The sequence below is a fragment of the Zingiber officinale genome, chromosome 4B (assembly GCF_018446385.1).
Source record: "Zingiber officinale cultivar Zhangliang chromosome 4B, Zo_v1.1, whole genome shotgun sequence".
Taxonomy (NCBI): Eukaryota; Viridiplantae; Streptophyta; class Magnoliopsida; order Zingiberales; family Zingiberaceae; genus Zingiber; species Zingiber officinale.
Window position 1 is genome coordinate 140,325,010 of NC_055993.1, and position 24,616 is coordinate 140,349,625.

General features: G+C 43.4%; 1 protein-coding gene and 2 long non-coding RNA genes across 4 annotated transcripts; 1 reads left to right on the plus strand and 2 right to left on the minus strand.

The window, feature by feature from the left end:
- Nucleotides 1-550: 550 nt before the first annotated feature.
- Nucleotides 551-4,472, minus strand: LOC121977176 (RNA demethylase ALKBH10B-like). The gene is made up of 7 exons (XM_042529740.1): nucleotides 3,537-4,472; nucleotides 2,964-3,085; nucleotides 2,777-2,894; nucleotides 2,606-2,704; nucleotides 2,412-2,527; nucleotides 2,185-2,339; nucleotides 551-2,090 (listed from the first exon to the last, which is right to left on the minus strand). The coding sequence occupies exons 1-7, from the start codon at nucleotides 4,339-4,341 to the stop codon at nucleotides 1,643-1,645; spliced, it is 1,863 nt and encodes a 620-aa protein (XP_042385674.1). The 5' UTR covers nucleotides 4,342-4,472; the 3' UTR covers nucleotides 551-1,642.
- Nucleotides 4,473-7,909: 3,437 nt separating this feature from the next.
- On the minus strand, nucleotides 7,910-9,976 carry LOC121978047. The gene is made up of 3 exons (XR_006111117.1): nucleotides 9,604-9,976; nucleotides 8,109-8,643; nucleotides 7,910-8,025 (listed from the first exon to the last, which is right to left on the minus strand). It is a non-coding gene; the product is annotated as an uncharacterized LOC121978047 (long non-coding RNA).
- A 7,651-nt stretch (nucleotides 9,977-17,627) lies between these two features.
- LOC121978048 lies at nucleotides 17,628-18,729 on the plus strand. Of its 2 annotated transcripts, none has more exons than XR_006111119.1 (4): nucleotides 17,628-18,150; nucleotides 18,231-18,327; nucleotides 18,411-18,534; nucleotides 18,612-18,729. It is a non-coding gene; the product is annotated as an uncharacterized LOC121978048 (long non-coding RNA). The 2 variants fall into 2 exon arrangements; XR_006111118.1 differs by having other exon boundaries at nucleotides 18,618-18,729.
- Nucleotides 18,730-24,616: the final 5,887 nt, after the last annotated feature.

A 24,616-nucleotide genomic window follows, 5' to 3' on the forward strand; every position in this document is an offset into this window, starting at 1 on the left:
ATGAATTAATTAGAATTTAATATTTCTCAATTGTTCCACGTATTCAAATTAATTTTAATCCATAAATTTAAATTATATATGAATTAATTTTCTGTCCGATCATCAATTCTTTATTTTTCATTCAGAAATTAGTTTAGAGAAATGATATTCATCTAGAATTTTTATCTAGAAAAGTCATCTAGATAGACACATAAATAATGGACCCACAAAAAGTGAAATGATGGATCTTATCTTTTATGTGTCTATCTAGATGAAAATTCTAGATGAGTATCATAGCTCATTAGTTTATAACAGTTAGTTGTCTTATCCTACTGGCCACCAAACCCATCTTCCAACAGCTCTGTAGCCTCGGTGCTGGAGCAGGTGGATGGCGAGGGAGGAGAGGTGGATGTCGCGACAGAAATAGAGGGCGGCGTGGTGAAAGGAATGAAGCGCGGCGTGATTCCGTCGGCGGAGATGGCGAAGGAGGCGGGGCAGAAAGGAAAAACTACTGTCAACACAAAAATCTTTCCCTCTCATCTTCATCTACCCCACATCATCACTCGGTATCTCGACTCCAACATGATTGCCATTCTCAACGACAATGAACATATATCTCTCTTTGCCCACAGCCAGTCTCGACGGGCCTATCCTGCCTGTTGGAGCTTTGAGCGGTGAATTGGAACACAAATTTTCACAAAATTACATGCGACTTGGTGAATTAACGGAAGAGTTAATCACTTGGACGCTGTCCCCGGTACAAAACCGTTTTCTTAATTCTTCTCATCGTCCTCCTTGGGAAGTATGAAGGCCACACGCCGGCAACCTCCTCCGCGCCTAGTCGACGCAGAGCTCGAGCTCGCGTTCGAGTTTCCCTTCTTCAAGCACGGCTTCAGCTCGCAGGCTTGCTGCTCCCTGAGGCCGCCGGCACCGCCGTCGACGACGAACGATTGGCCGTCGAAGTCGGAGTACGTCACCGCCCCGTCGTTGGGGTGGAGCCGGCGATCGCTCAGCCGCGGGGATTCGTTGCGGTCGCCGCGGCGGGAGGTCTGGACGAGGCGGTAGAGGGTGTGGCAGGGGACGATGTAGAAGACGTTGCCGGGGCAGAGGAGGGACTCGGGCCGGACGACGACCCAGGGGAAGCGGAAGACGTCGGGGCGGGTGACGAAGTGGCGGGGGTTCCTGGCCATCACCTCGCCGGCAGTCAGGGCCTTGCGGTGGATCTCGACGAAGCGGCCTGGGTGGACCAGCTTCAGCACGGCGCCGTCCTCGCTCTCCATACACCGCCGGAAAAGAACGCAGGTGGAGGAAGGCAGGCGGGCTTCATTAATGTAGCGAGAATCAACTCACCGGAGAAAACGAGGAATACCGGATAAGATTTTTTTGTTGTTCACTAGAAAAAAACTTTGGGGACTTCACCAGAGAGACTGCAAGCCTCAGCTCAGCTCTGCTCTGATCTGCTCTGTCACTATTTCATATAAGTTAAAACTTTACATCACAAGTAATTAGACCGGAAATTCCGCCTATGAAGATGATAAATAAATAGATAGATAAACAGGACCCAAAAGTTTGTCTGGAAGACATCTGCATAATCTTTAATGATCTCTAAAACGTCAAACCATGAAATCTCTATAGTAGAAGTAAATCCACTACCAAAATTTAGTTAAGCTTGAGCTTCTAACGAAGATGGAAAGAAGGATTGCCTCCGCTTTTGGATACGCGGAGGGAGGTGCTTAGTGTACTTCTTCGGGGCGACGGTGGCCCAGGGCAGGAAGACGCCAGTTCCGTTGTGCGGCGGCGAGTTCCTACGGGAGGTGGTCAGGACGACTTCTCCTGGCTGCGCCACCATGACAGCGGCTGGAGCTTGCAGTGGAATCATGGCTTGAGGTCCGTACGCAATGACTCCAGGCATGGGCATGGTTGGCTGCGGGAGGGAGCACTCCGGTCGCCACCAGATCATAGCTTGGTTGGCCCGTGAAGCAGTAGGCGAGTACAAACTGTGAGCGGCGGTTTTAACCTTCACGAATGTGACGGTCATCCTCTTGTTTGGCGAGGCGCACACCGCGTGCCTCGCCATGTCTGCACTGTTGCCGCGCATCGCTATGAGTGCCCTACAAAGATTCATGAATGATCATTATCATGGCTAATGGCGGTCTGTGGTAGTAGAATTCAACAATATTGGTGGTGTTGTTTGCAATTGCATACCCCTCATTGAGTGTAAGAATTAGCGATCCCTTGTAGTTTCCTTCGGGGTCACTGATGAGCGACCGGCCAAAAGCCATGGTCGTTTCAGAGAGGACGAGTGTCAGAATGGGGTTTTCCAGATGGGGAGGCTTGAAGTAGGGCTGAGAATAATCGTCCTGCACCAGGGGAAAATTAGCAAGAGTCTTGGAAGAAAACTTAGGTTGGTTGTAAAAGAAAGGAGCTGCTACCTCATCGAAGAAGTTGATAATGCAGCTGTTGGGTTTCTTATTATCTGGTATGATGTGCCAAAGGACCAAATGATCAATTACGTTCTGCAATTCAGGGGGAATTGGCTCGGTGGTACCTTCATTAATTAAATTTTGTGTGAAGTTTTCCCTCTGAAAATTGGAACAATGAATCCTTCTCAGAAATGTCTACTTACTTTCTCCTTCAGTGGTTGGCTGGAATAATGGAACGCCGAATTGAATGATCTCCCTCTTGTTCCCTTTCATTTGTTTATTGAAGAAAATAAACGTTTCCCCTGGAAACATATGAAGGAAGCAATATCATCTTCACAATCACTTAAAAGAAGCAATGTGTGTAGTGGCTTTACCGGAGAGTTCTCCTCTTCGACCTGCATGACGAAGTCCATTGATGAACTGGACGAGGTCAGGCAACTCTGAGTCTGTGAAAATACCCTCATACATCTTGAGACCTTTGACAACGTTAACCTGACAAAAGAAACACGGATCATCTTTTACTGCATCTCTAAACAGAAAGTGAGTAGAGATAGAACTCGCCATATGCCCTTTCACTGACTCCTTTGCGACGAAACCTTTTGAGAGCTTGATCCTCTCCAGGCGCGCTGAGAAATCTCCATCGTCGGCAGAAATGTCGACCGCCGAAGCTGGTTCTTGCGATCCTGGCACGAGGGAATTTAATAATGGTAATGCTTCAATCAATGACAGATCATAGGAAGATGGAATTGAACCAAACCGAATCAAACCAAAACCAAATAGAACAAAACAAGAGATGCCGTAGAAAACTAGGAATGAAAAGTTAGAACTCGCTCCGCCGACATCGCCGCCCCGTACTAACCAGACTCGGGGACCATCGGCCGATCCGCATTGGACGGATCGCAGCCTTCGCGGCTCTGTCATTTCGATCTCGCCGCCGGTTGCTGCTGTAGGGAGAGTGATGGCCGCGGACTCGTCGGCTTAACGCCGTAGGGGATAAGAAAATAGAGGGTAAAGGGGGCACCCGGATCGGATCGTATGCAGTCTCGCCGAGGAGGCGAGATTCGAATTCCGGTGAATGCAGAAAGAGTGGAAATAAGCGATAAAAAGGGCATCCAGATATTCAATGTGAGATACCTCCGGTGGCGTCGCCGTCTTCGACAGCATTCTGAATCTGAAGCGAACATTTTGCTCCACAAGGCGAATCCTCCTCGATCCCCGCTACCTCATCGCTTTCCCCCACTGCCTCGTCGGAAGGTTCTTCCTCTGTGAAGGCGGCATTAATGACCTCCGCCTCCGCAGGAGTTCGCTCTGAGTTTCCTCCAGAAGACGGATCCACCGTCGCCGCCGCGTCCTTCTCGATCCCCGCGATCTCAATGGTTTTCCGCACCGCCTTGTAGGAAGGTTCTTCCTCCGCCGGCGCTTCCTCTGTGAAGGCGACCTTAATGGCCTCCGCCTCCGGAGAAGTTTGCTCCGAGTTTCCTCCAGAAGACGCATCCGCCGTTGCCGCAGCGTCTTCCCCGATCCCCGCGACCTCAATGCTTCCCTCCACCGCCTCGCCGGAAGCTTGCTCTTCCGGGGAAGGTATTTCATTCTCAGCGGGAGGGCTATCGCTCTCCCAAAAATTGATCGTCTCCTCCGACTGTGCCGGAGGAAGACGAAGCCTCTCCCTTGCGGTATCGCGGTTGGCTTCTAGCAAGCGGATCTCGAAGGAGATCTCGTCGATGGGGAAGTACTTTTGGTTGTGGAGCACCGGGATCCAATTCAGGCGCCGGCAGTGCAGGGCAGCGAACACCGACTCGTACTCCTCACCGCCATCTTTCTGCGCCAGGTGGCTGCAGAACGCGTCGATGATCGCGTTCGCGGCGGCGAACTCGCTCCGGAACCATGAGATCATCTGGTCCCGTGCGTACACCTCGGGCACCGGAACCACCTTCGCCATCGATCGCCGCAAGAACCAATCAATCGTTCGATTGATCAATCGCCACCCTCCTCCTCCTTCCCACACTCAAATCTCAGAGAGAAGGCAACAGAAATACAACGAAGCGAGCGCAAAATCTCAAACGCTTGCTCGAGGCCGAGGAGGGGACGAGAAGCCGGGGGAGGATAAATACTACGGGGAAGGCCCGCAATGATACACGATCCCGGACACGTGGCGAGACGGGAAGGTGGAAGGGTAAAAGGCCCAGCGACCACGCGAACACCGGATCCGCGACGCAATCATACAATCGGCTCACCGCTTCACTGCCGGTGACGGAATTCTCCCGTCCGCGTGTTGCAGGCGGCCACCTGGACGTTATGTGGCCACGTAGATCTGCACCCTCAACGGCCATTCTTCGGTCTAACGGTCACAGTTCATCTCCTCTCGCATCGGACGGCTTAAGACTCACAAGTTCATGACAGTTGGACGCTGACGTTCCCGAGGAAGCTGACGCGACGGTGACGTCATCGTATAAGTGGTCAACGCCGGTAACTTTAAAATTTTGTTTTTTTATTAAATTTGTTTTTTAAAATAAAAAACAAAAACAGGTCTGTGAATTTAAAATAATAATAATAATAATAGAAAAGAATTTTGACTTTCCATTTTGAATCCATTAACACTTTCTTCTAATGCGCTGTGGGTTGTTGGGTTGAAACTTTTAAATTTGAAAGGATGATTAAGGATAAATTAGAAAGAGTTGGAGCTTGGAGTGGCTAGTTTAAAAATTTAGTAACTTAGTTATATTTTTTATTTGAAAAAAAAATCTTACAAATATATCATAATTAAAGATTAAATCATAAATACCTAAATAACAATTTAGATATTCTACTGTAACATCATAATCTCAGGGACTTGTTAGGTTGAAATTTTGTTGCTTAGCTATGTGGTCACTGGCGTATCTACCTGTTCCAAAATGTCAATAAATGACAAGTCACATCTTTTTATCATCCTAATGCAATATATGATTTCTAGAAGGTCACACTCATCTAATATTCGAGACAAATGATTTTAAAAGGCCGCTTGATTTAAATTAAATAAGCCTCTTAAAATTTATTCTCTTCCAAAGTATATAAAACCCTTCTAGAGAGGTTATTATGGTGATGATTTCATCTTTTACCTCATGACTTTGTTTAATAAATATATAAATATAAAAAAATCAAGATATTTTGAATGTTAAAGTATTAATTGTATTCACCATAATTTTAATCTTTCTTCTCCTTATTATGAGGAAGGAAAACAAAAGGAATGAAAAAAAGAGGAAATTGGTCATGGATTTGTGACAAGTATATACCGCAATTACTTTTGCATTGTTGGAAAATTGTTGATTTATGACATGAAATAATTTTTTAAAAAATAACAAAAATGAAATACTATTAATTTTAAAACCAGCTTTGGCCTTGATGTTAACGCATTCCAATTCGAATGTTAAGACTATTAAATTATCAGAAGCATTTATTATCATACTATAATTGTGCACGAATGTTAGACTATTAAATTATGCTCCAAATTTGCTTTAAAATATTATTTTAAGCACACCAATTAATTTTAATGGCATGCATTAACATTATTTTTTGTTTTAGCAAGGAGGTATAAAATAGTTGCAGGTGTAATTATCTGTTTACAAAGATGATAAAAGTGTAACAGAACTAACTAATGTAATGTTTAGTTTGTAGGCATAAATTAATCAGATATCAAAAATTAAAATTGAATTCACAACCAAAACAAACAGAGAGAGTTGTGAATTAATCATATTAAATGTATTGTGAATGATCTAAGAAATTAATGGACAACAAAGGCAATTTGTCTATCCCCAAATTAAATGCAAAATGAACCACAAGGTTTCTCAGTTATGGGATATCAGAAGGTTCAACCTTCTAACGCATCCATTGTGTTGTCATCTGATCACTGCTTGACTTGTCTAACTCCATGAGCTATTAAGGGGTATTCAAACGACAAATGGTTTAAGTTATCATCATGCTTATTCTTACCTGACTTGACGTGACTTATGGTAATGTTTAATCTCTTCTTATGCCTTAGTAGAAGTCAAAAATGATCAATTATCTAACAATGAGTTATCACTGAGTTCCATGTATTGATCTCGTTTGGGTCTTGCATAAGGTCGAACCACAATATACAGGACCACAAAGCTAATACGACTTTTTAACAAAGCTTTTGTGGGGGAGGAGATGAGACATTGAGTACAAATATATATAAAAAAAAAAGACAAAGCTTTCAACTTAATAACATGGTCCTAAAGGCTGAGAAGAAGAGAATTGGAATCAAAAGTGAGGCTCTACCTTTATTTGCATGAAATCTTAAGCCATCACTCAAAAAGAAGGGTGATAGATTTGGCAGTCCTGCCATAAACAAGCATGCTTCCTGTGGTGGGGGACCCTTTTCTTGGCCCCTTTGTAAGGAATAATAATCTACAGGGTTTGCCAAAGTTTGAAGTGCTCTATTGGATGGTGGAAACATAAAGAGGAGCACCAAATCAAAGATATATCTCATCCATAGTGCTCTGCACACACACTCTCTACTCTATGTCACTTTTGCCTTCTTTTTTTTGTTCCTACTTTATGCCCGACATAAACTATGTCCTATACTTTGGAAAAGATTTCTAGTTTGACTTGTAGTTTGCAATGCTACAAAATCAAACAGTCATTATAGAAAACAGCCTTTAATTGTAAAATTTATGGTAGGTCTGATTGATAAGAATGACTATTTTATTTCAGTTCATCCTTATATTTGACTACAAAATAAATTTAAAGTATCAATTCTCAATATTGCTCTTTTTTACACTATATCGAGCAAGCTAAGCAAGTTAAGCAAGCCAAATGGATGGGTTAAATGTACCAGTCAAGTTAGAAGGGGTCTGATCTGATGATTTGATTAGGACAAATGGTCTGGTGTGTCAAGATGGACGGACTAATCAAGCTGGGAAGACAAGTGGGTCAAATGGATTGATAGAGTTTGTCAAGTAGAATAGGTTGATCAAGCTGATCAAATGAGTTAGGTTGTATCAAAGTTTGGGCCAATGAAGTCAATTGAACGGCGTGGACTAGTCAAACTTGAGGGTGAAGCAACTTGGCTCTATTATGCCAATTGGATGGGGTCGATTGGTCACACCGATCCTTTGAAAGTATTTGTACAGAGATATTTTATCATCATAAAACAGTCCAGTCAATTAAACATAAAACATTCTATGCTTATTCTATTACATGAATCAAACTAAAAAAAAAATACTCATAATTATTATATTTTATATCTACTGCATGAACTAAGTGTGTCTTTAAACACGAGTAGATGGTGACAGATTCTTAATGTTATAGAGAGTAAGAGTGCCATGGAATGAAAAGGCTTCATTTGGTATAGAGGACAGACAAGAAAACATGCATGGATCTGAAATCTCCATCCCATGTCACTGTCCTTGATAAAAGAACAAAACACGTTAATTTAGAATTAGAATATATTCAATCAGTTAGTTTGTTGTCTTATCATTAACAAAAATTAGATGATTGGAAAGGATGATGTTTATTGATCAAGTTGTACGTATTTTATCACATACACTTGGATTTAGTACAAATACAGATATCTTGATCATGAAGTTAAGATCTACCAGATTAGTAAAAGGAGCTCAATTATAACCTGCATGACCATGATATCAAATGTCAAATTGCATAAGTAATTCATAAATTGTCTCTTCATTGCAAATAGAGTACTCAAGTTACCTTTACAAAGGTCATCTATGAGAGCAATTTGCTACTGCATCATCATTGAACAAGGAGAATAAAGGATGGATCACTTGAAAAGGGTCTTGACTCAGAAGATTCTCTTCCTGAAGCTTTCATCTGTGTGCAAGTTTACCACACAAAGAAGCACAAAAAGGGGGAAATGTTGTTCTTGGGACCTCTTCTTTTAAGTATGCACGCTCAACATTATTGGTCAGTAAAAAAACATAGCATGGCACTGTTTCTTTGACACTTTATTGCAAGCATACTTGGATAAGCATTTCAAAAAGGTGTCACATGCTCAAGAAGATGCTAAAGATGAATTATACAGGTAGGCACAAATTTTCTAGGGACTATTTGCATTATAACTCAATATTTGTAGCAGGTAAGATCGATTGAACAATTTCTCGAAAAGAAGACTCCACTCTATTTTCATATCATAAGTACAATAATTGCACTGCACTAGAGAGAATCTAACCTTTCTCTTCTAGCCCAATAAGAGTATTTGGATGGCAAAGAGCAGCTCCTGTAACACCTGCCAAGAATGACAAGTAGATATAGTGAGGCTTTAACTTTCCTAATAATGAGGAATTTGATTTAGGGATGGCAAGGGAGTGGGGAGGCACCAAGGTGACTTGTCCTACTGTTAATTACTTTTTTACCATGATAGTAATTAGAAGGTTAAAAAAATATATAAAATGTAGTTTACAACTACCATCTCTGACAAAAACATCATTCTTTTGTCCTGCAGTTTGGTAGTTCTTGTAAAAAATATCTCTCACACAAGTTGTAAACTTCATGAAGATCCAAGATGGCATAAATGCTCAAGTAAAACTTCCTATACCATGGCAAAGAAGATACAGGTATGTTCAGATGAGGAACAAAGACAAGCCATGGGTTGATTGTGGAGTCCACTTCGGACACAAATATTTAACTACTGGAATATGATCAATTCTTTTATCATAGAAATGAGTTGTATACTGGAAAAAATAGACTGCAAAAAATTAGTTTTTTTGTACAGTTGGAGTGTCTTACAAACATGACAAGAAATTAGCCACTAATTTAGAGAACTCAAGAAAGGTGATTTAAATGTGACGTTACCGCACTTAGAACAATTTCAACCTACGTGTTCTAAAATCCTGTTATTCATGCAATCAATTCCATCTATATACTTGTCACACAAATTCAGCAGCTTCTACTCCTGATCAGTTCCAGTTGACTTAAAACTGAATTCTGATGGTATACAGGCACAATTCAGTATTAGGGCATTTATAGTTAAACATGAAATTGTTACATATTTCCCGCAGGAAGAAGCGTGCCAAACACTTAGATGATACAAACTGTCATTTACATTTAAGAAAAAGGAGCTCAATGAATTGCAAAACCTTACCAACATGCATTATATTTTCGTGCAACAAGAAGCAAGCAAACAAGAAAAATGTAATCTCAGGTTAAAGCTTGTGTGAAGCCTAGAAGAGTACATATATCCCCATACCTCGATTCATGGTATTCGCAGAACCTCGGACGGCGAGTCAAGCGTGTATCGTTCTCAGTATCTACTCTGTTTGTCAATCTCCGCCAACACGTGGATCTGCCTTAGTATCGCCGATGCTCGTCTATCAGATCATCCCTCGATCAATTATCCATAGGGGAGTCAACAAAAGCCACATCGATCAACAAATCACACAAACGATCTGTACAATGACTTGGATTGGCGATGATCGAAACGCCATTAGGACAACGACATTGGATGATATACTTGCGTGACGATCAAGAAATCCCACAGAAATCGCCTTTGATCGACGCCAATGCCGCCGGAGGAAGCTACCAGCGACGACGATGTCTCCACGGGATCACTCGCTCCTTGTCCCGTCTCTACTTGATGACTCAGTTCGAACTCTAGGGGAAGTTCGTGGGCCGGATATTCTTATGGGCTCTTGGGCCGAAAAGATGGATAGGCTATTGAAAACTTATTCAATTTTCTTCCTTTTTTTTTAAAAAAAATATATGAATTACAAAACGCCATCGCAAAATGATTTCACAGTTAAAATAATAATAATATAATATTAGTTAACTGGAAAAAATAAAATCAAAATCAAAATCAAAATGAGATGAAGGCGCAAACAAGGCGCAGTTGTGTTAACTAAACGAATTAGATTTAGGAGAACTATCGACAAAAGATGTCAAAGAAGACGGAGTGGGAACTGGGAAAATAACTCGGCGTTGGCTCTGGCGCTAACGTAGCTCCTCCTCCTCTCCTTCGGTCGGACTCCTCTTCCGACCGGCTACGTTGTAGGACTCTATATTGGAGGCGGTGCACAAGGTAAAAGATAATTATTAGAATTGACCGGATCAAATCATCAAATCAAATTAGTATTTGAATTATTCTCATAATTCTATTATAATTATTAGAATTATTCTCAAAATAATTCTCAGAATAATTTCGTTATTTATTAATTGATCAATTGAGCAAGTACTTTTTGAACATTATATATTGTATTATCCTTAGGACAAATATCAATCAATAATAGATTTTATTGCTCTTATATTATTTCTTACTCTCTCCCTATTCTTCTTTTTACATGGTATCAGAGTCATCTCTTTTTATCTTCCCTCAACTTTTTGAGGCGGAAATCCAATAAACAGTAAACCCTTTTTAAATTTTTTTTCCCTCAAATCTCTTCTTCTTTCCTACGTATTTTAATTTTCTTATTCTTCTCTGTTTTCTTCCATCGCTAACCCCTTTGTTTCTCTTTCCTCTTCCTTAATCTTTGTGTTTCTCTTCCACAAAAAAAAAAAAAGAGTTTCCTTAACGATTCTGTCTCTGTGGTTTTTCTCCACGACCGACAACCACAAGATAGAAGCTCTTTCTTGTGACATCGTCCAACAGCTGCCGCCGAATAAGTTATTTTTACTTTAGATGTTAAATACTCAACGACATCAAAGAGGCCAAAAGCAAAGTTCAGACCGATGTCAGATTTGACATATCGTTGGTCATACTAGAAATATATGCCCTAAAAGACTTGATTGGTCTCGGGTAAAATGTAAAATTTGTCTCGGAAATAGACATTTTGATATTCAATGTCCTAATCCATTTGACTCAAATTTTATTGGTAGTCCTACAACCTCAAGACAATCATCACAAGTATATCCTAAAGTCCTCTCATCTGTGTCTATTTGTGGTAAAATCCCAGAGTTTTCATCTACTGATTGGTATATTGACACCGGAGCAACTCATCATGTCACATTAAATTATAATATCCTTACAGACATAATGTCATATTATGGCTCAGATACGGTTCAAGTAGGCGATGATTCAGGTTTGCAAATTGCTAATCTTGGAAACACATATGTTCATTTATCTAATCGAACTTTTCACATGCGCAATGTCTTTCATGTTCCATCTATCACTAAAAATTTACTTTGTACACGTCAATTTTGTCTTGATAACAATGTCATTTTTTAGTTTCATCATAATTATTATCTTATAAAGGATAGAGAAACAAATGCTATTGTATTTTATGGGAGAATCAAAAATGGCCTCTACTATTTTCAGAGTTCTTCAATTAAAGCTTTTATTGGTGAACACACAAATAAACCAACTTGGCATGCTCGACTTGGTCATCCTTCCCTTTGTATTGTTCAGTCAATCATCAATAGATATGGTTTACCTACTTCCATTACCTCCTCTATATCTCATTCATATAGGGTCTGCATGGAATCTAAAAGTCATAAACTATCTTTCTCTTCATCTGATCATGTTTCTAATTTTCCACTTGAAATAATCTATTCTGATGTTTAGGGTCCTGCACCTATTTTATCTAATCAAGGTTTCCAATATTATGTTACCTTCATTGATCATTTTAGTAAATATACTTGGCTCTATCCTATGAGAAGGAAATCTGATTTATTTGATATATTCTGTAATTTTCAAATTCAAGTTGAACGATATTTTAATCATAAAATACTCTCTTTTCATTTTGATTGGGGAGACGAATATCAAGCTCTCCGTCATCATCTTATCTCTTGTGAAATTGTTCATCGAGTTTGTTGTCCTCATACTCCAAAACAAAATGGCTCTGCTGAGAGAAAACATAGATATATAGTTGAAATTGCCTTGGCTCTTCTTCATCATGTATCGGTTCCGCGTAAATTTTGGGATGAAGCTGTTAGCACTGCAATATATCTCATAAATTGACTTCCTACTCCATTGTTCAATCATAAGTGTCCTTTTGAAAAACTTTATAATCAAATCCCTTATTACACTTTTCTTCGAATTTTTGGTTGCGCATGCTATCCATGGTTATGCCCGTATTCTAAACACAAACTTGACTCTCGTTCACTACAATGTATTTTTCTTGGTTATAGCAATTTGCACCATGGTTATCGTTGCTTGCATATAGCAATAGGATGAATTTATATTTCACGACATGTTACTTTTGATGAGTCTCTATTCCCTTTTTCGGTAGCTTCTTTGATCTCTCCTCTAGATACAAGTGGTACTTTCTTAATGCCACCTAATTTTGTCAGAAGTGATGGCATCCTAGGTCCTGCTCCGGAACTCTCTAATAACTCTCCTATACTATCAGAATCACCTTAGGTTGCTGCTCCAATCTTGGAAGTCTCACCGGTCGAAGATAATGTTGGTGCAGCGGGGCCGATAAGAGGGGGGTGAATTGCCTGCACAATAAAAATACCCTCCTCGTTTCTTTCAACTCAAAAAATGTAATAATAATAAAGAAATAAACTAACAGAAATAAAGAGGAGATAGAGAATTTAACTTGGTTACAACCCAGGGGGTTGTTAATCCAAGGCAATGAAAAAGCTCAGAAAGATCTCTTTCTCTGAAGGCGGAGAAGCCTTTTACATACTGAAAGTTCTAAACTATTGCTAGGAATTGAATACTGAGTTGATTGATTAATTTCCTAGCTCCAGGGGTCTTTATAAAGCTCTTGGAAATCTTATCCCGAGTGTTGAAGACGCCTCCAAGAGGGTTGAGGGCGCCTCCAAGTAGTTTGATCGGATAAAGCTCTATCCGGTTGCAAACGGTCACGAAGACTGGGTCTGAGGCGCCTCCAATGCCCTTGAAGGTGCCTCGGACTGGTCTGAGGCACCTTCAAGATGATGGAGGCGCCTTCAATGTTGAGGACGCCCTCAATGATGTTGAGGGCGCCTTCAACCTGCATTGTATAAATACTGCCTTCAACCTTCATGGTATAAATAGCTTTCAGCTTCTCTTTTTCCTTTTCTTCCGAAGCTTTGATCGCTTGGGTGATTTCGGCCAACCGAAATAGGGCTCACCCGAATCCAATTTCCGGCCTTCTCCTCGAGCAGGTTTCCGACCCGGCTTCTCGTTCCTCGAACGCTGCGCACGTTCTTCTCGTCCACCGGTGTACTCTTCCGCAGCTCTTTCGTCCTTCGGATGCACCGAGCCCGTCAGCTCCCTTCCCGTGCCGCCCTTCTCGCTAGCTGCGTCTTCCGCTCGACTTCCTGCGCTCCTAAGTTCCTGCACACTTAGACACAGGGATCAAATAATAGGCAGGACCTAACCTAACTTTGTTGATCACATCAAAACACCCACGGGATCCAACAGATAATATGCTCTCTAGTTTTGGATACTCGGATAACGCAAGTCCATAATCTACGTCATCATGTCAACCTACTTCCTCATCGCCATCAACAAGTGATTCGGATGATAATGCTCCTCGTCACATGCTTCCCATTAGTGACATTTATGAGCGTTACCCACCAAATGCAACTTGATATCCCCTTCCATGAGCTCTAGTGGTCTCTTCAAAATCTATTAAACCAACTTGTTTTACACAAGCAATCAAGGATCCAGACTGGTGTAGTGCAATGGCTACAGAATTTGATGCACTTCTTCGAAATGGAACCTGAAGTCTAGTTCCGTGCACTCTCTCAATGAATGTTGGGGGCTCTAAATGGGTATTCCGTCTTAAGCATTGAGCTGATGGTTCTCTTGAACGACATAAAGCTCGACTTGTAGCTAAAGGATTTAGTCAACAGCCAGGTATTGACTTTAATGACACTTTTAGCCCAATTATCAAAATTACATCTGTCAGACTATTATTATCAATAGTTGTTAGTTCTAATTGACCTGTACGACAATTGGACATTTCAAATGCGTTTCTCTATGGTTATCTTGAGGAAACTGTATTTATGGAGCAACCATCTGATTTCATTCATCCACAATTTCTATCTCATGTTTGCCAACTTAAGAAATTCTTATATAGTCTTCGACAAGCTCCTCATGCATAGTTTCATCGACTATCTAATTGGTTACAAGCTCAAGGATTTTCTGGATCAAAGAGTGACTCGTCTCTATTTCACCAATATAATGATGGATCTATGATATTTTTTCTTATTTATGTGGACGACATTCTGATAACCGACAATGATCACAAGGGTATCACAACTTTATTAAATTTCTCAATCAAGAATTTCCTACTCGAGATTTGAGTATTGCTCATTTTTTTCTTGGTATTGAGTTTATTCCACATGAGGATGACTATCTTCTCTCTTAGAGCAAATACATTACTGGACTTCTTCAAAGAGCCAAAATGGATGAAACACGTCGGGTCTATACACCAATTGCTATAAACAATTCTCCAACTTCATCCTCCTATGCTCTGTCTGATCCACAAATTTATCGAAGTATTGCTAGAGCCTTATAATATGTCACTATCACATGCCTTGATATCACTTTTACGGTAAATCATGTTTGTCAATTCATGCATGCTCCAACTGAACAAAATTGGATTAATATAAAAAAGAATACTTCGATATCTCAAAGGTACTATTTTACATGGTCTTCTTTTATATTGTCAATCGTCTCAAGATTTACATGTATATAGTGATGCGGATTGGGCAAGTTCTCCTGAAGATAGATGCTCTACTAGTGAATATGTAATATTTCTTGGATGAAATCTTATCTCATGGAATTCGAAAAAGCAACCTACAGTATCTCGTTCAAGCAATGAGAAGAATATAAAACTATAGAAAATACAATGTCAGAAATTATTTGGCTTCAATCACTTCTCTCTGAACTTCATTTTGCATTAAATATTACACCAAAAATTTGGTGTGACAATATTGGAGCAATATATCTCACAGCAAATCCAATCTTTCATGCTCGTACAAAATATGTGGAAATTGATTTTCATTTTGTTTGTGAACGTATGACAACTCAGCAGTTATTCGTCTCTTATATTTTTGCTGAAGATCAAATCACTGATATCTTTACAAAGCCATTATCCAGACAACGTTTCAACAAGTTAGCAAACAAAATCAACGTTAAAGATCTCCCGTTAAGTTTGTCGGGGGGTAAAAGAGATAAAAGAGAAATACCAGAATTGACCGGATCAAATCATCAAATCAAATCAAATTAGTATTTGGATTATTCTAATAATTCTGTTATAATTATTAGAATAGTTCTCAGAATAATTCTGTTATTTATTAATTGGTCAATTGACTAAGTTGATGGTTGCTACACCTGAATTCCCTTCCGTTTTCCCTGTACAAAAATTTGTACAAGCACAAAACTTAACCTAGCTACCCATGTGCTCTACTGAAGTTAAACTTGTATTGCAAATGATACTTAACATTATTAATCCAAGTTGCTCTTCAGAAGTTAAACTTTGATTGGAAACGATACTAAACATTTTTACTCCAAGTTTAACTGATGTGATCATCCTAAGTTAAGCCATATTACATAAGTTGATTAAATATCTATTTCAAAGATTGGCTTCCAGGTTAAACATGGCGAGGTACTAGGCCTTCTTGGTTATGGGATCATCCACCACTTCCTAGACAAAGCCTTTCAAAGAAATTGGATATTCAACTTCTTACAGTAACCCTAGGTTTAACTATGGAGACCACAATAGAAACACAAGATCAAAACGCAAAATCAAAATACAAAATCGATAGCATAAAATTGAAACATAAAATCGCTATTCTCTTGTGTTGGTGTTTCAGAATCCATGCAAAGAAAACTAACTAATTAATTCAAAGAGAAAACCATTAATTAGTTATACCTTTCTTTGTAGCTAAAGATCTCTTGATCTTCTATTGTATTCCTCTCCTCCTCTTGGACGTTGTATGGGCAACGATCTACCAAGATGGAATCCACCCGAAACACTTCTTCTCCTCCAAGACTCTCGAGCCACCAAAGGATGCCAAAATAGGAAACTCCTTCTCTTCTTCTTCCCCTCCAAGCAACGACCACCTAGGTACTTCTTGTCTTCTCCTTCTTTTTCTTCAAGCTCCGGCCTTAGAAGGAAGAAGGGAATATAGATGCCGCCGTCCTTAAGGGAAGAGAGAAGGAGAGGGCCGACCACAAGCAAGGAGAAGAGGAGAATGCCTAGGTTATATGTCATGAAGGCACCTTCTACCTCTCTTTTATAATCCTTGGTCATGACAAAAAAGGAAAGTTTTAAATATAATTAAAACTTCCTTATTTATGGCCTCCCATTAAAAAGAAAATTTTAACAACAATTAAAATATCTCTTTTCTAAATTTCCTATTGTACATGGCAATAAAGGAAAGTTTTAAAATTAATCTCTCTCTTTTAAAACATGTATACAACTACAAAAAGGAAAGATTAATTAAAACTTCTCTTTTAAATCATGGTTATAAAAAAAGGAAAATTTATCAAAAATTAAAAATTTTCTTTTAAACTACAATTAAGGAAAGATTAAAATCTATCTTTAATCCTTTGTAGATAGCTATAAAAGGAAAGATTTTAAAACTTTAAAACTCTCTTTTAAAATCATGAGGATGGCTATAAAATAAAATTTTAAAATTTAAATTTCTCTTTTAAATCCCTTCATGAATGGATACAAAAGGAAAGATTTTAAAAAATAAAATCTCCCTTTAATTTTAATGGTGTGGCCGACCCCATGCTTGGACACCAAGCATGGCTTGGCCGACCATCTCTTGGGCTCCAAGCTAATGCTTGGACGACCCCCTTTGCTCCAAGCAAGGATGTGGCCGCCCCATTACTTGGGTAAGAAGTGGACTTGGTGGATACAAGGCTTTATAGAGGCTACAACAGGGACCAAGAGGAGAAATTGGTTTTGGTCTCCCAATGAGCTTGAGCTTCCTGTGTTCGCCCCGAACTCCCAACTCAAGTTCATCAATAATAACTCATATCACTAAAAAGTTATTATTGAACTACCGCACCAATCCCAAATTATATTATGGGCTCCTTCTTAAAATGAGTGCATTAATTTCCCCGTGTTTAAGATATCGTGTAAAATACCGAAAAAATGGTAATTAATGATAAGGGAATTTTCTGAAATTTTTAGAAATTTTCTGAGAATTTTTCGGAGCTCGTATGACTCAGGTTACGGGGATAAAAATGGGGCCCGGAAAAGCCTGTTTAGGCTACCCCATTTTAGCGAGGAAAAGTTTTATTTTTTTTTCCTATTTCTTTTTTTTTCTTCTTCTTATTTTTCTCTCCCCGCGTGACCTAGCCCGAGCCGACGCCGATTGCCCCCCTCCCCCGCGCTTGCTCTTTTCTTCCCTACCGACGCTGTGCCCTAACCGCAAGCAGCGATTTCTTCTCCCCTCTTCTCATCTTCTTCCTCACCGAGCCTTCTTCTGATCTCATTGTCTCCTTTGCCCGAAGCCAGGCCGCCGGCGACGAGAGCCACCCTTTCCTCTCTTCTGATCCGCGCGCCGATCACCGGCCACTGGAATCCAGCGACACCGCCGTTCCGACGCCACTGATCGCGGGTTGCCGCTGTCCATGAGCCCTCGTCCTGGCCGATCAAGCCAACTCTCCCTTCCTCTGCCCTAGCGACGGCAGACGCCCGTCCCTCTGCCGACCTCACACCACGACACTGGTTGCTGATCACCAGGTGCTGCCGCGCCACCGATGGGCCTAGTAGTGCCCTAGTTATCCACTACCGCAGCCACTTAGCCTCACGGTGCCGCCTCTCCTCTACCTCTGCCAGTTTCCCGATCGTTTCTGATCACTTCCCCTGGCTGACGACGTGAGCACGAGGTTCTGATCTTGGAGGTAAGGGAGGCTATATTGATGTTAAATTGTAGTGGTGATAGAATATCTTGTTGATTTCTTGATCTTTTTGATCCGGATAGTGAATTGTAGGGTGTTACTTGGGTTTCCAGCAGCTACCCAGTTCTGACAGCCACTCCATTCAGTGGCTACTGGTTCCTGCAACGACTGTGAATCTAGGTAAGATGTAGGGTAGCAGTTAAACCATGGAGTCTATATGTTGATCTATCTTGGTTTGATTTGGGTGGTTTTCTGGGAAACAGGGGCTGTGGTTTGATTCCGACCAGCAAGCATGTGGAAGGATTTGTTGTGGTTACAACCATGAGTTTCCAGCAGCATACCGTTGCAGCTCTTCAATTTTGGATCAACAGCAATTCATCTGTTGAGGTGAGTTTTTGTACTGAGGATTAGGGTTTCAGCAAATCTTTTGCTGTATGATTGGAGTTTTGGATTGTTTCTTGGAGGGATAGGTTTGTGTGTGCTCTTGGAGCTTATGGACAGAGAGTCATAGGACTCTGATTTGAGATGAGCATCTCAACGTTGGATTTGACTGAATTGGATCTACAGTTAAAGGCGGGTACCTCTTGACTTATCTTTTATGATATTGTCTTTGGATATGCATAGTGATCCTGTCTGAACTAGGAGTCAACGGACGCTGGGGACGTGGCGCTCCCTGCTGGATCCTTGAGTGCTCCGGCGAACCTGCAACAGAACCGAGCCGAGGGGGTGTCCCGGCGACGGCCCTCCGACGCTCAAGTCAGGCGAGGAAATAGCAAAGAAGTGGCTTCAGAGATCCAGACGCGCGTACCTCCGGTGAAGAAATGGAGGCCTTATATAGAACTATCGAAAGAGCCCAGGCACGTCAATCGAAGCAGTCATCTGCTTTAGACCATACCCAAGTATGGGCCTGTCAGAAGAGCATATATGAGACCATACTGCTACTGTATCCACCTCTCCCTGATGTGACGGCGAGATCTTCCATCGTGCAATCTCGTGTATGGCCTTATCATCAGACGTGCCTTCTCTGACATCACATATCTCGAGACAAGCGCATAGGCCGCTCGACTACCGTTATACCCTCGCCCTTATCTTAGCCGAGCGGACCACCCGCTCGGCCTGGCAACCTTGCTCCCCCTGATCCTCCTGCCTTGGCGTCGAAACACAAGCCCATGGATGGGTTATCTATAGCCCGCTCGGACCATTATCCGTTGGCCCGCCCTCCATTCCATATCACTTGCCTTCCTTCAAGTCTAGTCGAAGGAGGCAAGTCCGACCGACGACCGGACTATGTGTCCGAGCTGCCGCCGCCTTCCGCTGCTTATAGTATCCGTGGGTCGTTCACCTTCATCCAAATTCAGCCTCTTCATTCCGCTTGTCTTGTCGCTCAACATGGGTGTTTGCGTGTCTAGATCTTCTCGAAAATGCAAATCCTTTTCATTAAGTCGAGCACGCGCGATGGGCGCATTAATCGTGACTCGGATGTGGCGCCACGTGTCGACCTCGTGTGGCGGCCACTTACGATGGGACGACTTGTTTGAAATGGACGACCATGGCGTCCTTGTTTCTCGTGACTGGATCTGACGGCTGAGGTCGATCGGGCCCTACCCTATAAAGCCTCCGCTCTCCAATCATCCGCCGCCGCCTTCGCCTCCGTCACCTCCCTCCAGATCTAGTGTCTGGTTTTAGGCGGCGATCACCTCATCGGTGATTCTTTCCACCTGCTTCCTTCCAGTGAGTCCTCTGCCTCCACTTAATAGGTCTTCCCGCTCATTTCGCTCCTTTGGTTTCCCTTCCTTTGATTTTTTTTTCAACCTGCTGTTAACATTTCGGGCCCCTGGTACCTGACCATGGAGAGCCGATTCGATGAGGAGCATGCCCAGCGCCTTGTTCGGACATACGGGCTTCCTGATGACCACGAAATAATTATAGCCGGCCCGACCGACCGTCCACATGACCCGCCGATCGGCTCTATTTGTTTCTTTTTAGACCAATTCCAGGGCGGCCTTAGATTTCCTACCCATCCATTTATTCTGGAGGTTTGTAATTACTTCCGCATCCCGCTCGGCCAGCTTGTGCCGAATTCCTTTAGGTTGCTGGGATGGTCGTCCTCTTTAAGTTGCACAATATTCCTCTTGACCCTAAGATATTCCATTTCTTCTTCTACCCCAAACAATCCGAGCCTGGCACCTTTATCTTCCAAAGTAGAATAGGCTTTAAATTTTTTGATAACATGCCGACCTCCAACAAACACCGAAGGAGTTTTTCTTCTTCATCCGACTTCCCGATCGCCAGCCCTTCCGCACCCAATGGGCATCATTGCGACCAAATGAGCTCGGCAAGTTCAGGTAATCCAAATTTATCTTCATGCGCGAACTGGTTGTCCGCCAGCGATACAAGATCGACCAGTTGCTCTCAAGGTGTATATATTTGGGTTATCTCCGTTCGGGCGAATCTCCCTTCCGCATGAGTAAGGACTCTTTACTCTCTTAGTCTTTTGTCTAACTGATTTTAATTTCTTTCACTGCACTGATGTCATGTGGCGCCCAAGGCTACCGCTCACTTGAAATCAAGTCCAGAGAAATCAAGCGGCCACCAAAAGGAGCTCGCCGAGCGGGGTTTAATCCCTAGCCGCCCGGCAGTGCGGAGAGGGAGGGCACACCGCCTCGAACAGAGCCGCCTCATCCGCTTCCGGCCGAGGCGGAATCGATCTCGCTTCCTGGCCTCCGAGCCGGGCGTCCCAGTGTGGAGATCCACTGAGGTCCGCGGAACGTCAAGAGACCCCGCCCGCTAGCCCAAGAGGGGGAACCACAGGCGACGATCGGCGTAACTTCGCCCGACCGCACGCCATCCCGGATCGAGACCCCTATGGCTTCGCCTGCCGCACAGTCTTCTGGATCTCCTTCCCGACCTCGCCGCCGCTTACGTCGGTTGGGCGAAACTTCCACCATAGGGGAGTCCTCGCATCAGGCGGCCGCGACTGAAGAAGCGCCGTCCGGCCACCCTACCATCAAGACTACCCTCCGATTCCCATCGGAGGAATATTTACTGTCTGCCGATCGGCCATCGAGCCCCGTTCACGAGATAACCCTGACTGGTCCGCTCGCCAAACTCTTCGAGGACGCCCAGATTCAGGCGGCCCTTATGACGCCCAAGCAGCTCGGCGATAACAATATGCAGCAGGCCACTCAGGTAAACCCATCTTCATTCCCGTGTCATGCTATTGTTTGATTCCTGACATTATTATTTCCCTTACAGCGCTGGGCTGAACAAATTGCCACTAGCCGTCGGCTAGCCGAGTTGGAGGGCCTTCTGGAAAAACTCCAAGTGTCGGAAGGTCCCACGGCCGAGCGGGAGAAACAAGCTCTTGAGGCCGAACAGAAGAAGGCTGCCGACCTGGCTACTGAAGTAACTCGGCTAGAGGACTTGGTGAAGAAGCGTGACAAAGAGGTGAAGCGCGCCGGTAGCCGGAAGAGGCAGGCGATCGCTGACCTGGACAGAATGAAAGTAGATGTCCACGCGCTAAATCAGCGATCTAAGGATCTGGAGGCCCAGCTGAACGCCGAACGGGAGGTCCGTTCGGCTGAATGCACAAAGGCTGAAGCAAACTTGAAGGCCCTCCAAGATTCCTTAACTGCTTCCCGGGCGTTGCTCCAAAGATACAAGGAGGGAGAGCCGAGTCGCCTAGCCGCAGCGCGCCAAGAATACATCCGCTCAGAGCGATTTGGCGAAAAGTTTGGTGGCAATGTCTCCTCAACCTTCCTCGAGGCGGTCAAGGTCACCACGGCGTACTTCAAGAAGGGGGGGCATCTTCCTGCTGACCTGAGCATTCCCCCTCCCGAACTGGCGGCCATGATCGACGACATCCCGGACATCTTTTTAATTTTGAGGATCCGGAGTGATGTGGGTTATTCAAGCACTTTTTGTACTTCCTCCGCTCGGCGGATGTGAAATTTTTGTACGTGCCGTTCGGCATAATTTTTCTTCAAATGAAACGATGTCCTTTTTCCTGTCTTCTTACTCATTGTCCATAATATTCTTCTGCTTGCTTAACATTAATGCTTGTAAAATTTTCGCCAGTCGTGCTCTTAAGCTTTCTCCCTCACGCGTCCGATCGGCTTGGCTCATCATAATTAATTCTGTGCACTATGCTTAGAGTCAGTCATGCTCTCAAGCGTTCTCCGTCACGCGGCCGATCGGCTTAATCCCTTAAACAAATTTCGAGCGGGAAAGACTACTCGCGCTGCACGTATCTGGCTTACGTGAATTCAGCTAACGCCGAGTATCTAAGGACCAACCCCCGTCGGGCCTGAATGTTTTAATATTCGTAGTTTCCTCGATTTTTTATTCTGATTTTCGTTCATCCGCCCGGTGTATTTATAGTCGCCGGGCCGGCTCGATCTTTAACGACGGTGCTCGCGCTTTCCGCCTTGATTATTTATGATCGCCTCGTCCTCGATTTTAACGATGCTCGCCTTGGATTATTTATAGACCCATTGTCTCGATTTTAACGACTTGCTCGCGGCTTATTTATAAGTAGGCCCACGGCCTCGATTTTAACGACGGTTCGCTATTATTTATAGCCTACGGCTCTCGATCTTTAACGATCTGCTCGGCCATTATTTATAGCCTGGCGGCTCTCGATCTTTAACGACTTGTTCGCTCATCCGCCTGATTATTTATGACGCCACTGCCTCTCGATTTTAACGACCCTCCGCCTGATTATTTATGTATCCTCTCGATTTTAACGTGCTCTTATTTATAGCCTCGATTTTAACGACGGTGCTCATTATTTATAGCCTACTCTCGATTTTAACGACTGCTATTTATAGCCTATCGATTTTAACCACTGCTCACGACGCTTATTTATAGCCGGCCCGGCTCTCGATTTTAACGACGGTGCTCGCCTTCCTGGATTATTTATAGGCGCGGCTCTCGATTTTAACGACGGTGCTCGTGGCAAGGATATTTAGCCTGCGCGGCTCTCGATTTTAACGACGGTGCTCACCGGTTCCACTGATTATTTATGACGCCGGCCTCTCGATTTTAACGATTTGCTCGGCGTTATTTATAGCTGGCCTACGGCCTCGATTTTAACGACTGCTCGCTTACCGAGGTTAACTCCTTACCGTCAAGCGACCTTGGCCTTCATAACTTATCTCGCGCTTGGGCGGTCTTTGTGCCCGTCCGAACAACACGGGTCATTTGCTTGCGAATATAATCGGCTGGGGGGCCTTCGCTATTCGGGCGCTCGGCTTGGATAACCCATATGCCCCTTTCACCCAGCTCGGAGAGCGTACTCCTAGCCGAACGGCTCAGGGTCTGCTGCGTCGAGCATTTTGGCTCGGATAATTTACCTCCGTCCGGAAGGTACCGGGTTTTCGATCCTTGAGCGCTTGGCTCGACCCATTTACCTCCAGCCGAGCGGCTCAGGCCTTTGCTCCAGGCAATAACGAACGCTGCTTGTTATACGCAGCCCGGCCGAACGGCCTGGGGTCTTCGGGCCTCGATGATAATGCCTTATATTCGCTCTTTCGACTCTTCATCTCTGCATTTCAAGTATTTAGTCGAAAAATAAAATACACGGTGATTTACAGTGATACACCTTTCACCCCGCCCGGTAAGGCTGGAGGTGGTTCGCGCTCCAAGGCCTATCTAGCTGCCGTCCGTCCTCGTCTTCCAAATAATACGCGCCCGAGCGGAGCTTTTCGATGATTTTGAAAGGGCCTGCCCATGGAGCTTCAAGCTTGCCGACATCTCCGACCGGCTTGACTTTCTTCCAGACAAGATCGCCGACTTGGAACGATCTGGGAATTACGCGCCGGTTGTAGTTTTGCTTCATCCGCTGACGGTATGCCATCAGCCGAACGGATGCCTTAGCTCGCTCCTCGTCTACCAGATCCAACTCCATGTTTCTCCGATCGGCGTTGCCTTCATCGTACCATTGGACCCGGGTAGACTCGACGCCGACTTCCACCGGAATGACTGCCTCACCGCCATACACCAAATGGAACGGTGTGGCGCCCGTCCCTTCCTTCAGCGTCGTTCGGATGGCCCACAAGACGCTCGGCACTTCATCCGGCCAACTCCCTCCCAAATGGTCGAGCCGAGCACGAAGGTTGGCGACTTCGGCTTGACCGTTGCTCTGAGGATAGGCCACGGACGTGAAATGTTGCTCAATGCCGTAGCTTTTGCACCAATTCTCTAACATCTTCCCTGTGAACTGCCGCCCGTTGTCGGACACTAGTCGGCGAGGGATGCCGAACCGACAAATGATGTGTTGCGAGATGAATTTTTTAACCATTTGTTCAGTGATCTTTGGCTCGGCCTCCACCCACTTGGAGAAATAGTCCACCGCCACTAGTAAAAATTTCTCTGCCTGGCCGCCATCGGAAATGGACCCACAATATCCATTCCCCATTGATCAAACGGCAGAAATGGTTGATGCCTTCATCTCCTGCCGGTGGGAGAA